The 18229-nt window shown below is 41.0% G+C and overlaps 1 protein-coding gene across 8 annotated transcripts in view; it reads right to left on the bottom strand.

The window, feature by feature from the left end:
- Positions 1–724: 724 nt before the first annotated feature.
- LOC126944176 (putative ankyrin repeat domain-containing protein 26-like protein) overlaps positions 725–18229 on the bottom strand; it is an 85735-nt gene continuing 68230 nt past the window's right edge. For 6 of the 8 annotated variants that reach the window (XM_050773446.1, XM_050773451.1, XM_050773448.1 and 3 more), the window contains 5 exons: positions 10727–11014; positions 9920–10137; positions 7363–7591; positions 5892–5971; positions 725–3308 (listed from right to left, as the gene is read on the bottom strand). In XM_050773446.1, coding sequence (XP_050629403.1) covers positions 3251–3308; positions 5892–5971; positions 7363–7591; positions 9920–10137; positions 10727–11014 — 873 coding nt within the window. In that variant the 3' untranslated portion in view covers positions 725–3250. The remainder of the gene's footprint in view (positions 3309–5891; positions 5972–7362; positions 7592–9919; positions 10138–10726; positions 11015–18229) is intronic. The other 2 variants (XM_050773447.1, XM_050773450.1) reach the window with 2 other exon arrangements.

Genomic DNA, 18229 nt, shown 5'->3' with positions numbered 1-18229 from the left:
TTTTTAAATCTGCTACCTAGGATTTTGTAATTTATGTATTAAAACAAGGATTTAATTTGTTCTCTTTTAAGCTATTTGGCTGCAATGCTTTCTTAAAAACTTTAGATTTGCTCTTCCCTGATGTGTTGGGACATGAACCCAGGTAAAGAAAGAAGGTTAAGGCCTCATTTAACATGGGTCTATTATTACTTTTCTGTGCATTAAGATCATAAAAACACCACCAAAACTATGAGCCAAAGTGCATTGACTGAATTTTTTAATAACAATGAGACACAAAAAACTAGTTAAAATTTACTTATTTTTGTGAAAACAAATATTTTATAATTTTTGTAATCTTTTCGAGAGACAGGGTCATGCTATGTTACCCAGGCTGCAGTGCACCATCATTTCACACTACAACCTTGAATCCCTGGGCTCAAGTGATCTTCCCGCCTCAGCATCTGGAGTAGCTGGGACTACAGTTGTGTGCCATTGCACCCAGTTTTTGTAATTTTCCAATGGTTGAAAGATGGTCAAACCTTAGACAAAGTTCTTAAAGTCAGTCAAGCACAGTTGAACTATTTTTTTCCTTACCAATTCTGTAATTGATATACTTTGTCATTATTGGATTCACTTCGAGATCCCCAGAAATGGACTCCTATTATGAGTGAACTCTCATGTTGATGTTACCTATCTGGGGTGTTCCAGAGTCTTCTTCAAAGAAAGAATTCACTCAAAAGACCAATTAGTAAAGCAGGCAAAAGTTTTATTGGGGAAGTAAAAGGACACTCCAAAAGAGGAGTGGGCTGACCCTGCTGGAAAAAGCCCCGGGATATTCTGCATTTGATATGCTGTGGTCTTGCTTTTTTCCTTGCCCACTTCTCACCAAGGCTTGGGGAATCATCCCTTACTGTGGTTAATGGACGTGCACTGGACGCAGTGATCAATACAAATCCCACCCAATGGGAACATTGCTCATTACTGCCACCTGGGAAGGGCATATAGCCATCAAATTTGTACTCATTGCACCTGTGTGGCTCTCAAGAATTCTGCTTTTGCCTTTTTTCTCCCTTATCAGGATCTAGTTAACCACACTTTGACAGTTCCACCACAGAGTGAGTACTGGGCATCTTAAGAGGTGTTCTGGGCTGTTCCTTCCAACATGGGTACTTCCCCTCCTGCCTGCTAATGTCTGACTAACTGCCTCCTCTTACATTTATCTCTTAAGGAGTTGGGACCCAGAAATCTTTTGGGAAATAGGGCGGAGGTCATTCTTCTGTAACTACTTCCTGCTGCAAAGGGGCGTCGAGGGTCTTCTGGTCCCTCCTCCTTGCTTGCTGTCATGGCAAGAAGCTTTCAGAGGTTGTTGTTGTCTCTCAAAAGGTTTGACCCACAGTGTCCAGAGGAGACATGCAGAAACTTGCTTGTCCTCAAGGTTAGGAAAGAGGTTGATATCCTTGTCACAAGACTATTTGAAGTCTGACGGCTTCTAGATGGGACGAAATAAACTTAGTTAGTAGATTCAAGAAGCAAGGCCCAGAAAAGAGAAGAAGGAAGATAGAGGTCAGGGGTCCCAGGAAGGGGAGGGGCCATGAGAATCAGAACCAGGTGACACCCCTCAGCAGCCCCTTCCCAAAGATGAGAAGCCTAGTTTATGAGATCTCAAATGTGCTCCTGAGCCTGCCCTGATCTCTTAACCCAGATCAGTACTCTTCTCCAAGCACAGTCAAGTTCCTCCCTGAGCTGCAACCAGCATGTCAAGACCTCTACCATGTTTGAGAACTACAGCTGCAAGAGAACTGACTTGTCACTGTAACTCTTTTATAGCAAGCAGTCATTTCTATCTCTTGAACCAATTCCAGAGACAGGCTGTGGTAGGTTCAGGAGTAAGTGCCAATGCTGGCTATTCCTATTGTGGCACCTGTGGTAATGCCAAGCCCAACAAGAAAGGGAACTAATTGAATTGCTTGGTGGGCCCCAGTAATAAGAGCAAGGGCCGAGAAGCATCACCTGGGGCAATGAGATGCTAGGGTTTAGGTAAGCCAGCATGGGTGTTCTGGTCCACTTTGCAGAGAAGCATAGGTGGGCCTGTGTCCCACATAGAAAGCAAAGTTCTGTCATAGGCAGACAAGAATGGATATGGAAGGAGGCAAAGTCAATTCCAAACATTACCAATATCCTCATTGGCTATGCAAGATGTGATATTCTGTCACTAAAGTTGGAGCTGCTAGAAGAACCAGACATGAGTGACTAGTTTGAGTAGGAAGATGGTTCTTATTTTCCCAGAAGAGCATGTGTCTAGTAATGTCAAGGAGAAGAGCTTCCAAAGGGAGTTAAAGATTTGAAATTTTTGCGTGACCCCTCCTGGCTTGGTAAGGTAGAGAACCTTACTTGGTATTGGGAGATTTTAGTTTCTAGAAAAAAAAAAAATGTATGAGACGTATTGACAATGGTGATGGTTGTGTTGCAGTGCTCAGGGTTGAGAGAACCCACAAAAGTTCCAGAATCTCTGGCAGTAGTGATGCCTAGGGGTACCTGACTGAAGGTGATGGGGGAGAACAAGGGGCCTAAAATAGTGCAAGTGTTAAGAAAAGCTTGAAAGTCCCCTTTGCTTGTGTTAGGTACTGTATGCATCTCTGGGAAGGTTTTGTATAGAGAAGCCCCAGTGATAGGTGAAGCTAAATTGGGTTTGAGAAGTTGCCTATTCTTGTATCGTGGCTGAGTAGGCTGTTCCTGCCCTAGATAGAACTAATTCGTGCATAGCCCATAGGTTGAGGGATAGGAAGATTTGGTGAACTTTAGTAGCTGTTGAGCTGCTTGTAGATTTTTTTATATATAGTTGTGGGCTGTTGGGGCCTATGAGGGTGATTTTAGCTGGGAGCATAGAGCATTTGGCTGCATGGTCCCAAAGAGAGCAGATTAGAGCCAAATTAAGATGTCTGTTGATTATGGGAAAAAAGCTATTAACTCAGTGAGTGTTAGAGAGAACACCACCCAGATAATGGCTTTGAGATTTAAATCCAGGTAGGGCAGAAGAGAACTTTTCCTGGGGCGGTGGGGTGGGTGGGGGGTGGTGTTGGTTCACAGTAGCAAAGACATATTAGTAAACCTGCAAGGAGTATTATGATTCATGGTGTAACAGGCCAAAGCATTACTAATTTACTTATCTTTATTCTTTTGGATTTGCTTGAAGAGGAGTTTGAGACCCTGGAGGGGCTCCGTGGTCCAGGTGTCCAATGGGGCCTTTACGACTTCCTCTGCCAGAGATGAGTCACACAGCTTTATCTTGGAGTAGTGGATCCACCTGGTGATCCCTGGCACCATAACTGCTGTAGGAGTGGAGAGCAAAACAGTGTAAGGACCTCTCCAAATAAGACTCAGTTGAGAGTTTGGAGTTCCATCCTTCCAAGTCTTAATGAGAACTTGAGTACTTGGAGGGTATAAAATTTGGTCAGAGTTTTCAGGATGTGAAAATATCTTTTGGCCAGTTTTTGAATTCCCTGCTGAGACTGGGATAGAGAAGTAACATAATTAGTGGGTTGGTAAGTTTCAGTATCCAACAGGAAAGTGAAGAAAGGATCTTCCACATAATAACTCAAAAGAACTGAGTTGTAAGTTAGAGGTGGGTATGTTTCTCAGCCTTAGTAGAGCAATACATAATAGCTCTGGTCATGGCTTTGAGGTTTCCTGGCATAATTTTTCCAAGGTTTGCTTGAGAGTTTGGTTAATTCTGTCAACCATTCCAGAGTGTTGTGGATGCCAGGAGAAAAGTCGAAAGTAACTGATTCCCAAGGCCCGAGAAACAAGTTGAGTAAACTGTGAGGTGAAGGATGTACTGTTATAACTTTGCAGTGACCTGGGAATGACAAACCGGGGGACGACCTCCTTGAGGGCCTTTACTACCCTCATTGCTTTTCCCATTCACACTGGGTAAGCTTCTATCCAACCTGGAAAGGTGTCTACAAAGACCAGAAGATATTTATACCCTTGACAGGCAGGAAGTCAGTTGAAGTCAAACTGCCAGTCCTCCCCAGCATAAGTGCTCCCCCATTGGACTGGCTGGAAAAGAAAAGGAGGTTCGGCTCCTTGTGGGATGTTTAATGTATCAAGGGCACAGGCCCTGCAAACTTGTTCGAGAGTCTTGGAAAGATTTTTTTCCCCAAAAGAGCCATTTGCACATTATTGAAAGTTTTTTCTTGCCAAAGTGGCAGGAGTCATGCAAAACATAGCTAACTTTCCATTGAACATTTTAAGACAGATGTAGGACCTCTCGCAGTTGATACCAGCCTCTGGGGCCTCGTGTCCCAGTGCCCATTCCTATTCCTCTGGTGAGTACAAGGGGCTGGTGGCTTTGGATCCTCAGTGGGAGGATGAATTAAAGGAGGCTGAGGATGCTCTGCTGGGAAATTTCCTAAGCCATTTATAGGAGAATTACCCACTGAGGGGCTCACAAGAGCCAAAATGGCATGGTCTAGTTTGCATTTTTGGAGAGATTCTGATCTTCTTTTAGAGCCATAAAGGCCTGGACATAGGGTACCTCTGACCATTTACCCTGTCACCTGCAAAGCAGGTCCAGCTGCAAGATGGTATTAAAATTAAGGCTACCATTTTCTGGCCAGACTTCCATAGTCATATAGTTTTGTATTGAGGCCATGAAGAGTTACAAAAGAAAACTAACATCTTTTTCTTTAATGTCTAGGAATCGATCTTGTCCTAACTTTTGAGAATGCATCCAAGGGGTGACTCCTACAGTGTGGGGTGTTGAATGTCCATCTGAAAGACAGACAGAAGTAAAGGCCAGGGGAGAGTGAGCATCCTGTCCATTCTCATCCATTATGAAAGGGGAAGAACATCCTCTCCACCTCTTTCCCACACTAGGCCAGGCATCCCTAGCCTCTCAGGAGCTTCACACTTCATGCACCCTTATTGCATGCTCCCTACTGAGAGGTGACCTCTTTGCCTCATTTGGTCTGTTGATCCCCCAGGTCCATAGGTCTCCCGTCTAATTATAGATGACTGTGCCCAATTATAATTTTGTAGCTTTTTGTGTGATAACCCTCTGCATACAGGCAAAGCATGTCAAGGACAGTGGGGAGGGCCAGAGACAAGAGGGAAGTTGACTAGTAAATCCCGGAGAATTCAGTGGTCAGAACATGGAAAGAGTTTTGGGTAGTAGCTACATCCAGGAGAACCCTAAACCAAGACCATAGCACCTGAAATTTACCTAAATTCCTTCGGGAGATGGAATTAGTACAGAGGAGACAGTGACAGAGCATTCAAAAAGCCACTCTAGGCTGGGCGCGGTGGCTTAAGCCTGTAATCCCAGCACTTTGGGAGGCCGAGACAGGCGGATCACGAGGTCAGGAGATCGAGACCATCCTGGCTAACATGGTGAAACCCCGTCTCTACCAAAACATATAAAAAACTAGCCGGGCGAGGTGGCGGGTGTCTGTAGTCCCAGCTACTCAGGAGGCTGAGGCAGGAGAATGGTGTAAACCCGGGAGGCGGAGCTTGCAGTGAGCTGAGATCTGGCCACTGTACTCCAGCCTGGGCCAAAGCCACTCTATTGGAGCCTATCTGGGAAAAGAAGAGGAAAAAGTAGGTGGCATTGGCTAGCACGAGAGATGCCGTGATGGCATCGGCAGCAGGACCAACTGTGAAGAAAGACAGGGTGGTGAGTCCCCAGAAGTCAGTTGTGAGAATGTGGAAGTAATCAGAAGCCTTGGGGTCTCTGGCAAGAAGAAAACATTCAGTGCCTGGAGGGGCTCTGTCAGGCATTGGGTAGAAGTGCTTCAGCTGAGCACACAAAGCGGAGATGCCAGGGAGCTTGATCGGCATGCTCAGCATTCTCATAGACTATGCCGGATAGGAGCAGACATGTGAGAGGAGACAGCAGGGAGCGTAGCCCTTACCTCAAGACAGCATGCAAGTCACAACACCGAGAGAGATTGCCAAGCCTGGAGTTCCAGAAAGTGTCCTCGGTTCTTGTCTTCTTGCAAGAAAGAATTCAGCCAAAAGATCAGTTAGTAAATCTAGCAAAAAATGTATTGCAGAAGTGACAGTATGCTTTAAGAGAAGAGTGGGCCAACTTGGCTGGGAGCAGCCCCAGTACACTCTGCATTTGACCTTTTTCCTCACTTTCTTCTTTGGGTTCCTGCCTTTGTTCTTGACCAGTTCATACCCAGGCTTGGGGGGCTCTCCCTTACTCTTGGTTAATGCACATGTGCAGAACCCAGTGATCAAGATAAATTCTACCCAATGGTGGCATTGCTCATTGCTGCCACCCAGAAAGGTTGTATAGCCATCCCTTTTGCCTTTCCCCTTCTTTATCTGAATGTAGCTAACACATCTGACAGTTCAACCATAGAATGAGTGATTACTAAGCACCTTAAGAGTCGTTTTGGGGTGTTCCTTCCCATATAGCTACCTTTCCTCCTGCCTGCTCATATCTGACTAATGCCACCCTAACAGTTGGATTGCAAGGTTCTTGTTCAATTGAACCTTGAAACATTGAAAGGGTCATGTCCCAGGGAGATGGGAACCCTGTGCAGTTTTACATGGAATTCTGAGTAGGAAGGAGAATGGATTCTATTTGGTCACATTTGCTATTTAACTACTCTTGATATCATTGTCATCTTAGCCATAAATCATTCAAGTGATGGTAAGATAGACATAAGTGAGCTTCACTTTATGAATTCAAATATTGCTTTAAGTATTTAAAACCTGCTGTATGATTGCACAGCAACAAGAACATTTTATAACAATTGATATTAAAATGCTGTAAGTACAATAGCAATTAAGGATGTGCTCATGTAAGAAAATCACAAAACTTTAAACTGAAAAACAGAAGAAACCTTTTTTAGTGTTACAGGTTCATAGAATTCATAAAAAGTATTTGTCTTAGATTCCTTTACATAATAATCATCCATATGTGGTCAGGTGTTTGATATCAATCATTCACATCTGATTAGAAGTGGGAACCTTGAGATGCTACAGGAAAACTTTAAAAGCATTATGAACCCAAGCCAAACTAAAATCAATTAGAAAGTAAGCCAAACCATCTCAAAGTATACCTTTAGTTGTCAGGCAATACCATTTCATTTCCAAAATCTAACTTAAATGCAATTTTTACAGAAATTTAAAATGTGCCGGTTTAGTTACATTTATCGAATAAAGTTAACAAATGAATATCTCTTGACAATGAGAGCTCCAAGGACTTTAAAAAAAGGCTGTAAAGTTTGTTTCCTTTCCTTAAAAACACAGTTAATTATGACCTTTACTTAAAATACATAAGTCAGTTAGACAACTCAATATTTTGCAAAAAAAATACAAGAATTATATCAGAAGTCTGAGAAGGAAAGAAAAAATGATGCTATATCTAACCTTTGACAAGTCGCTCTCCATTCTGATATTTGAAGACAATGAGCTTAAGGTAGGAATCCTTAAGGTTTCTCTTGGAATATGTATTCTGTTGAGACCTAAATTTTCATTAAGATTTCCATTGCATGCTGACTGTAGGACTGCCCTTATAGTATGAGAAGTAAATAAAGATCCGCTCTGCTCTTTTTCTTGAAGAAGTTTGGTACTGACGTCTGCTAGAATTTCTTTACGTCTGTGAAGATTGCAAAACACAGATACTGAGTATTTTGGGTTTTTTTACAAATTATGTCTAAATGACTTGCATTGTTTAAAAAGTCACCATGAGTCAATGAAAGATACCACAAACTATGTTTTAACTCTGAAAATGTATGAGAGCATGTGTACTGTACACAGTTTTAATTTTTAAATTGTTCTAAAGAACTACATGTACTTCTAGAGGATTTTTAACAAGTAATTCAAACAAAGTAGAGAGGGAAGAGCGAAAGCTATCAATGATATGTGGATTAACAGGTGACATTTGCTGCCTTCTGAAATGGCTCTAGTTATAAGATTCTTAAGGATGCCATTAGAAATACTTGTGTTTAGTTAGGCTGGGCGTGGTGGGTCATGCCTGTAATCCAGGCACTTTGGGAGGCCAAAAGAGGTGGATCACTTGAGGTCAGGAGTTCAAAACCAGCCCAGCCAACATGGTGAAACCCTGTCTCTACTAAAAATACAAAACATTAGCCAGGCATGGTGGTGGGTGCCTGTAATCCCAGTTCCTTGGGAGGCTGAGGCAGGAGAATCACTTGAACCCGGGAGGCGAGATCGTTTCACTGCATTCCAACCTGGGACAAGAGCAAAACTCCATCTCAAAACAAAAAAAAGTAAAAAAGCAAATAAATACTTGTGTTTAAAGGGTAACTATATGAAATGATAAACATGTTAATTTGCTGGACTAGAATCACCATTTGATTATGTATAAATATATTAAAACATCATGTGGTACTCCTTAGATATACAGGAGTACCGAAATATATCCAAAACTATAAATCCAAAAATATTTTACTCCAGTGAAATAACTAAAAGTAAAATAAAGGTAGAAATACTTGTATTTAGTAAGCCAGTTACAGAAAAAAAAACTCTCTCTCAAAGACACTTTCAAGCATGTCTTTTTACCACCCTTGTACATTTCAGCCATTATTTGAGAAGCATTTGACACTGAGGAATCATTCAGAGCAACAATTCCCTGGGGAGAAGGAGATAGCCAAGATCAAAGAGAACTCAATCATCTCCAAGGGTGATTAACTCCTAAAATTGTGACCCACGCATCAGAAGTGGGGCCTGCCCTTTTGGTATTCCACCTACCACCTCAGGCTGACCAAGGTGTTATTTTTCACCACTTTGTGAATTAGATTTCCTTTCAACCCTGTGTTAATTATTCCCTATTTCACAAGTATGCCTTTATGTGGCGTGGAAAAACTATACAAAATACTTTGTTCCAAGGTGGCCTCTAATGATACTACCAAAGGTCGCAATCAATGACAGTTAATTTACTGAGTGCCAGAATGTGCAGAGGAGTAGAAGTACCTGACCCTTTTTCAGTTTAAGTTGTAATCTTATAAAAAATAATTCAATTCATTAATATTTCTATATAGGGGAATGCTGACAAACAATTGTGTAACAATATCACTGTCTAAATTATGAAGCTTCAAAGAAACTTGGCTGAAAGACTAATAGATCAGGTTAACCACATAAGAATATTAAGGGGATAAAGAACCATATAAAACCAAAAAACAGGCCAGGCACGATGGCTCAGGCCTGTGATCCCGGCACTGTGGGAGGCTGAGGTGGGCAGATCACTTGAAGTCAGGAGTTCAAGACCAGCCTGGCCAAGATAGTGAAACTCCAGCTCCACCGAAAATATCAAAATTAGCCAGGAGTGGTGAGAATATGAAAGGTTGGGGCTGAGACAGGAGAATTGCTTGAACCTGGGAGGCAGAGGTTGCAGTGAGCCAAGATTGTGCCACTGTACTCTAGCCTGGGTGACGGAGTGAGAATCCATCTCAAAAAAACAAAAAACAAAACAAACAAAAAACACATCCAAAAAGAGGGGAGTGACATGAATTGTCCTGGATTAACTTTTTTTAATTTTTTTATTTTATTATTTTTTTTTTTTTTAGATGGAGTCTCACTCTGTCACCCAGGCTGGAGTGCAGTGGCGTGATCTTGGCTCACTGACACCTCCACCTCCTGGTTCAAGTGATTCTCCTGCCTCAGCCTCCCAAGTAGCTGAGATTACAGAAGCATACCACCATGCCCGGCTAATTTCTGTATTTTTAGTACAGACGGGGTTGCACAATGTTGGCTGGGCTGGTCTTGAGCTCCTGACCTCTGGTGAGCCACTGGCGGATTAACATTTTAAAGGTAAGCTTATTTACTAACATCATTTTCCAAAATTGTTTAACCTAGTTAGCTTTCACTTCCCCCTAATCTCATGAACCTGTCTCACTAAAAATTATGCCTTTGAGGCAAATTAATGAGCTTCATTTATTTTCTATGATTCTGTGTTTTGACTTACTTGTTTAGTTCATCTGACAAAGATTCTCTAAGTTTTAATTCTTCTAGATACAGTTCCTTATATTTTTCCAATTCTGTTGTATTACAGTCTGCTTGTGAAGTTTTTGCTTTGTAGAGTTTGAATTCCAGATCTTTAATTGTAAGTTCCATCTGACTTTTCATAGTAGCATTGCTTTCCTCTGTTAAAAACTGTAACTTGTCATGGGCTATTTTCTGTGTCTAAAACAAATTGAAAGGGTACATTAAACAAATAATTATAATCTGAATAATTATTGTGTATTTGTTTCTTTTTGTTTTGGGTAGGTGATGTAGAGAGCATTTCTAAGTATATGAAAAAAAGCAACTGAAGTTTAATATATTTATTATGAGTATCAACTAAATTAATAACTTAATCTGAATTGTAAAAATATTAAATCATGCTTATAGTAGTACTCATGAAATGTAACACTCCAAAGAATAATAAAATCAATTTAAATTCTGAAAAATTGAGCAATATAACTTAAGAATACTTCAAGAGTATAGTATAATTTCTAAATCACATTTTTCTTTCTCTATTAGCCTTGTTTCATGCCACTTGTCTTAGTAATCAAATGATTCACTAATGAGAATCATTATTATGGAAGATCAATTTAGTTACAATAATGATGGCAAGTGAAATATTTAAAGAGAGAAACAGATACCACCTTCCTTCTAGAAATCTACCAAACAAATTGCTATAAGTGAAGGAGAGGAAACATATACTATGTATGTATCCAAAATATAATTTGCAGTGAAATGAATGAAGGCACGTTCCTGATAATAAACTAACCTGTAAAATTAGATCAATGGTTTCTAATTGTTCTGCTATCTCCTGCCTTGCTCCTTCTTCGACCTCCTGTTTATAGTGTTCCAATTGGTCACATTGTAACATATTCATTTCCATGTGACTTTTGAGGTTTACTAGTTCTTCTTCCAACTTCTCCTGATCCTTCCGTAGTATTTTGCGCTTTTCTTGCATTGTTTTCATATATAATAATGACTGTTGAAGAACTTCAATCTCTGCATCCACATGTAGACCTTCTGAAGATGCAGTTTCCACTGCTTCTGTAAGATCAGGCTGCATAAGTAAAATAATATGGTTTTGTAAGGAAGAAAGAAGACAGAATAGTCTAACATAAAACTAATCATTTTTTAAATAAATTCAGTTGCAATAAAATGTTATCTATACTGTAGTAGATTCTTAAAACATGGATCTTTGAATTACTTAGAAAATCAAAAACAAATTTAAAACCACCAGGAATCACAAAAATGTATGTTTTACTCACATCATCTTTGCCACACAATATTTTTATGTGATAGTAGGCTTTCATTTTCCTGATTGTGTAATATATTTCCTCTTTAAAATGGCTCCAAGTCACTTCTTTATTGTTTGTTTTTGGTTTTTTGTTTGTTTTTGTTTTTGTTTTTTTTGAGGTGGGATCTCACTCTTGTTGCCCAGGCTGGAGTGCAGTGGCATGGTCTTGGCTCACTGCAACCTCCGCCTCCTGGGTTCAAGCGATTCTCCTGCCTCAGCCTCCTGAGTAGATTACAGGCACCTGACACCATGCCCAGCTAATTTTTTGTATTTTTAATAGAAATGGGGTTTCACAATGTTGGCCAGACTGGTCTTGAATTCCTGGCTTCAAGTGATCTGTCTGCCTCAGCCTCCCAAAGTGTTGGGATTACAGGCGTGTGCCACTGCACTCCGTCTAAGTCACTTCTTAGTACAAAGTCTCTTGCCCCCTCACACCCTTTGTTATTCCCCATAATTTCTAAAAAAGTTTTAGGAACACCACATTAAATTATCCAAACCTAAACCAATAAATCACTGTGAGAAGAAGACTTGAAAATAAGACTCTAATTAATGAATCTTTATGATAAAACCTCCAACAGATTAGGCATAGAAGGAACATATTTCAACACAATAAAGACCATATATGGCAAAACCACAACTAACATTACACTGAAAGAGGAAAAGCTGAAAGTCTTTCCTCTAAGAACTGGCATAAGACAAGGATACCCACATTCAGCACTCATATTCAACACAGTATTAGAAGTCCTAGTCAGAGCAACTGGGTGAGAAAAAAATTAAGGGCATCTAAATTGGGAAAGAAAAATTGAAATTTCTCTTTGCACATGACCTGATCCTGTATATAAAAAACCTAGACCCCTCAAACAAACTCTTAGAACATTTCATCAAATGGCTACAGAATACACATTCTTCTCATCGGCACATAGAACATTCCCCAGGATAGACCATACATTAGGCCAGAAAACAGGTCTTAGCAAATTTTAAAAACTTGAAATCATATCAAGTATCTTCTCAAACCACAATGGAATAAAACTAGAAATCAATACCACTTATGATTGCTAAAAAATAATAAAATACTACTCAGGAACAAATTTAACCAAGGAAGTGATAGAGCTCCCCTGCAAGAAAACTATGAAACATTGATGAAAGAAATGGTAGAGGACAAAAACAAATGGAAATATATCCCATGCTCATGAATTTAAAGAATTAATATTGTTAAAATACTACCTGAAGGAGTCTACAGGTTAAATACTATCGCTATTAAAATACATATTAGTCTATTTTCACACTGCTATAAAGACGCTACCCAAGACTGAGTAAAATGTATTTAAAAAGAGGTTTAATTGACTCACAGTTCTGCATAGCTGGGGAGGCCTCCGGAAACTTACAATCACAGCAGAAGGGGAAGTAGGCTCATCTTACATGGTGGCAGGAGAGAGAGGAGAAAGAGAAGGGGGAAGAGCCCTTATAAAACCATCAGATCTCATGAGAACTCACTCACTATCATGAGAACACCATGGGGGAAACTGTCAAAAAAACTCCAGGATGTGTCATACTTCACAGCTGGCACCTGGGCACCATACCCCTACCAGGGGGGACATTCACCTTGACCTCACAGCATCCACAGACACCTGCAGACATACCCCGTATCCCACTCAGACTCTTCCAAGCACAAGGAATCAGCAGGTCCCTGGACATTTGGAGGACTAACCTTTGGCTCAGGCTGCCCCTAAAGCAAGCTTGTCCTGGGCCCATGGGCTGCATGCAGACCAGGAAGACTTTGAATGTGGCCCAACACACATTTGTAAATTTTCTTAAAACGTTATGAGTTGACTGCCTTTTGGGGGCGGAGCAAGATGGCCGAATAGGAACAGCTCCAGTCATGATCCAATAACATCTCTCCCTTGACATGTGGGGATCACAGGTTTCTCCCTCCACACATGGGGATTATAATTTGAGATGAGATTAGGGTTGGGACACAGAACCAAACCATATCAAAATATCAATTACATTTTTAACTGGGGAACAAGATGATCAACCAGATGCAGCCAGGAAACACCTCTTCCACAGACAGAAAACAAAATATTGAGTAAGCCATCACACTTCGAACAGATTTTGGGGGGAAAAGCACTCAAAGTCAATAGAGAGGCAATGCAGACACTGAGTTTGAAGAGGAAGGAAGCTAGGAAGCCAGATGGAGTCACCAGTCACCAGGACCAGCTCTTGGTCCAGAATTGGACCTAAGGAAGGAGAGAGTGAAGGAACTAGAGGTCACACAATCCTGCCAGGGACCTCTGAGATCCTAGGTACAAGAGATCCCATGATACACACAGACATTTGAATTGGCAGGGGGAACTGCCAAGAGAGTAGGGGAAGAGAAACCAAAAAGAACAAAGAAGAAAAAGAAATGAACAAAGCCTGCAAAGGTATGGGGTGACCAAATTTACGTCCTGAAAGTGATGGGGGAAAATGGAATCAAGTTGGAAAACACTCTTCAGAGGAGAACTTCCCCAACCTGTAGGGCAGGCCAATTCAAATCCAGGAAATACAGAGAACGCCCACAAAGATACTCTCGAGAAGAGGCAGAGCTTGAACATGCATGGAGCCCAAAAGATTTCATGCATGAGGTAGCTGCAGGAAAATATGAGAATAGGCACCCATCCCCCAAGGCTCTCCATCTTTCTGAGTTACTTTAGCCCCTGCTGACAGCCAAACCAGGAGAAAGCAGGGCTGCCTTTCCCAAGGGCCTGAAGTGCATTTGATTTGCACACCCCCTTGTCTGCCTGTCCCTCCCCAGCTCCTGCCTGGTTGCTCCCTCAAGGGTGTACACATAACACAGCCTCCACTGCCCCACCTGAGTGTTTGTCTGGCAGCCTGAAAGCAGTTTGCCCACTCCAGCACAGCCAATGCTTGACCCTGAGGTACCAGAGGATATAGCTACGAGACCCGTCCCAACTTCCCAGGGTTTGAGTGCACAGTTAAGGGGTATTGAGCTGATATCTGTGGCCTGAGCTCAAATTGGGGTGGCACCCCCGACTCTCAGAACAATGAGAAGAGTGAGGCACAGATTCATGTGCTGGCACAGGAGCTGGGTGTGCCTCCTTCTACAAGACTGGTCTGGAAAAAGCATAGCCTGTTGGCTGGCCACAGACTCCATCCAAGGGAAACCTGTGACCTGGAACACATATCAGGCCAAAGATTTGGGTTCAGAAAGCTTGGGGCAAAACTAGCTGGTCAGGCCTTACCTAAAAGTACACATCACAGAAAATCTGGTCAGGGGAGCATGAGTTTTATGGTCCTCAAAGCCAACTGCTGAGCAAAAAACTCCAGGATGTGCATACTTCACCAGCTGCACACCCATGGCACCATCCACCCTGCACACCCATGGCACCATCTCTGACTTCAAACTATACTACAAAGCTGGAGGCATCAGCTACCTTGTAACCAAAGGCTACAGCATGGTACTGGTACACCCTGAGAGAAACAAGAAATGGGAAAAAGGATTCCCCTATTTAATAAATGGTGCTGGGTAAAATGGCCTCCGTATGTAGAAAGCTGAAAATGGATCAGCAAAAAAACCTAGGTAGTACCATTCAGGACATAGCCAAAAGACATTCATGTCTAAAACACCAAAAGCACAGAAGCAAAGCCAAAATTGACAAATGGGATCTCATTAAACTAAAGAGCTTCTGCACAGCAAAAGAAACTACCATCAGAGTGAACAGGCAACCTACAGAATGGGAGAAAATTTTTGCCTATCCAGGGGACCTTCACCCTTGACCCACAGCATCCACAGACACCTGCAGACATACCCCGTATCCCACTCAGACTCTTCCAAGCACAAGGAATCAGCAGGTCCCTGGACATTTGGAGGACTAACCTTTGGCTCAGGCTGCCCCTAAAGCAAGCTTGTCCTGGGCCCATGGGCTGCATGCAGACCAGGAAGACTTTGAATGTGGCCCACCAACACACATTTGTAAATTTTCTTAAAACGTTATGAGTTTTTTTGGCAACTTTTTTTAGCTCATCAGCTATCATTAGTGTGTGTTTAATGTGTGGCCCAAGACAATTCTTCTTCTTCCTATGTGGTCTTGAAAAGTCATAAGATTGGACATCCCTGGCCTTAAAGATGGAGGCTGTGCAGCTGTCCAGGGACTTCTTTGGAGCTAAGAAAGAGGGAGTGTAGCACCAGTGATTGAAGGGGATTCTCTGAAGGCTAGGGAACAAACTTTGTGAGAAAGGCATTTCTTGCCTCCCTGCCAACTATTTCCCCCTCCTCAGAGGCCTGCTCCAAACACACTGATATACAAAAGAGTTATGCAGCTGAGTAAGAGCCTATCTACCAGCTCTTACTCCAAAGCACCATCTATGGGATTGAAGCCAGAATTACACTACCAAACAAAATTAATTCCCTCAACACAGTTAGCCTGTGAAAACCAATGCAAGAAACTAGCCACAACTAAGAAATCCGTAGAGGCCAGGTACAGTGTCTCATGCCTATAATCCCAGCATTTTGGGAGGCCAAGGCAGGTGAATCACCTGAGGTCAGGAGTTCGAGACCAGTCTGGCCAATATGGTGAAACTTCATCTCTTCTTAAAAAAAAAAAAAAAAAAATTAGCCTAGTGTAGTGGCCCACATCTGAATCCCAGTGACTTGGGAAGCTGAGGCAGGAGAATCACTTGAACATGGGAAGCGGATGTTGCAGTAAGCCAAGATTGTACCACTGCACTCTACCCCAGGTGACAACAACAAAACTTGAATGAAAGAAAGGAAGGAAGGAAGGAAGGAAGGAAGGAAGGAAGGAGAAATTCATAAAGATCCTTGGCCTCCTGAAAGAACCCAGAAACTAAACCAATGAACTGTTCCAACATACACAACAGTCAAACACTCAAGGGAAGAATAGGAATATAGAAACCAGAAGTCATATCCAAATGACAGCAATTTCAAAAAGATAAATAAACACTAGCCCTCTCAGACAGGAAAGCATCTGTGAAAGAAGTCCAGCAATTCAAAAAGTCATAGTGTTTTCTAACCCTCATAGGATCACACTAGCTCCTCAGCAATTGATCCTACCCAGATTGAAATGCTGAAATAATAGTCTTAGAATCCAGAATCTGGATGGTAAGGAAGTACAATGAGATCCAAGCAAAAGTTGAAACCTAACAAAGGAAGCAAGTAAAATAATTCAAGAGTTAAAAGATGACATAGCCATTTTAAGAAAGAAGAAAACTGGGCTTCTGAGATTGAACAACTCACTATAGGAATTTCAAAACACAATTGGAAGCCTCAACAACAGACTAAACCAAGCAGAGGAAAAAATTATAGAGCTTGATGTCTGGTCCTTTGAATCAACCCAGTCAGATGAAAATAAAGAAAACAGAATTTTTAAAAGTGAACAAAACCTCTGAGAAATATGGGATCATATACAGAGACCAAATCTATGACTCACTGGCATTGTGGAGAAAGAATAAGTACTTTGGAAAACACATTTTAGAATATAATTCACAAAACTTTCCCCAATCTCATTAGAGAAGCTGACATGCAAATTCAAGAAATTCAGAGATAAGATACTACACAAGATGGTCATTCCAAAGACACATAGTGAAAAGCATCCAAAAGTCAACGTGAAAGTCTTATGGCAGCTAGAGAAAAGGGTCAAATCACATACAAAGGGAACCCCATCAGGCTAACAGCAGACTTATCAGCAAAACCTTACAAGCCAGAAGAGTGTTGGCCTATTTTAGCATCCTTAAATAAATTCAAACCTCAAATTTTATATCCTGTCAAACTAAATTTCATAAGTGAAGGAGAAAAAAATCTTTTCCAGACAAGCAAATGCTAAGGGAATTTAAAACCATTAGACCAGCCCTACAAGAGATCCTTAAGGGAGTTCTAAACAGGGACATGAAAGAACAATACCTGCAACCACAGAAACACACGTAAGTACATAGTTCACAGACGTTATAAACAAATACACATTGGAGACTACGAAGCAACCAGATAATAACATCCTGGCAGGATAAAAATCTGACATATAAATATTAGCCTTAGATAAAATGATCTAAATATCCCACTTAGAAGGCACAGAGTGGCAAGTTGGATTAAAGAAAATCAAGAACCAACAATCTGCTGCCTTCGAAAGACCCACCTCGCATATAATTACACCCACAGCCTCAAAGTAAAGCCGTAAACTAAGATCTACCATGCACACGGAAAACAAAAAATCAGGGGTCATTATTCTTGTATCAGATTAACACACTTTAAACCAACAACAATTTTAAAAAAGGACAAAGAAGAAGATGATAAAGAATGATACGCAATGATAAAAGAACTCAATTCAACAAGAAGGCATAAATATTTTTAAATATATAGGCACCCAACCTTGGAGCATCAGATTTCTAAAACAAATACTTCTAGATCTATGAAAAGACTTAGTTAGCCATGCAATTATAGTTAAAAATTTCAACACCTCATTGGCAGCATTAGACACTGACATAGAAAAGTAACAAAGACATTCTAGAATTAAATTTCACATTTCACCTATTGAACTTAATTGACGCTTACAGAATCCTCCACCCAACAACCACAGAATGTACTTTCTTCTCATTGGCACAGGGAACACACTCTGAGATCGACCACATGCTCAGCCATAAAGCAAGTCTCAGTACATTTTTTAAAAACTGAAAGTATACCAAGCATAATCTCAGACCCTAGTGGAATAAAAATAGAAATCCATACCAAGAATTTCTCTCAATGTCACATAATTATATGAAAATTAAACAACTTGCTCCTGAATGACTTTTGGGTAAACAACAAAATAAAGACAGATATTAAAACCTCTTGAAAATAAATAAAAACAGAGACAGAACATGCCACAATCTCTGGGATATAGCAAAACCAGTATTAAGAAAAAAGTTGATAGCACTAAATGTAGACATCAAGAAGTTAGAAAGATCTCAAATCAACAACTTAAAATCGCA

This window comes from Macaca thibetana, chromosome 20, assembly GCF_024542745.1.
Source record: "Macaca thibetana thibetana isolate TM-01 chromosome 20, ASM2454274v1, whole genome shotgun sequence".
Lineage (NCBI taxonomy): Eukaryota > Metazoa > Chordata > Mammalia > Primates > Cercopithecidae > Macaca > Macaca thibetana.
This window is presented reverse-complemented; position numbering and strand designations above follow the sequence as displayed.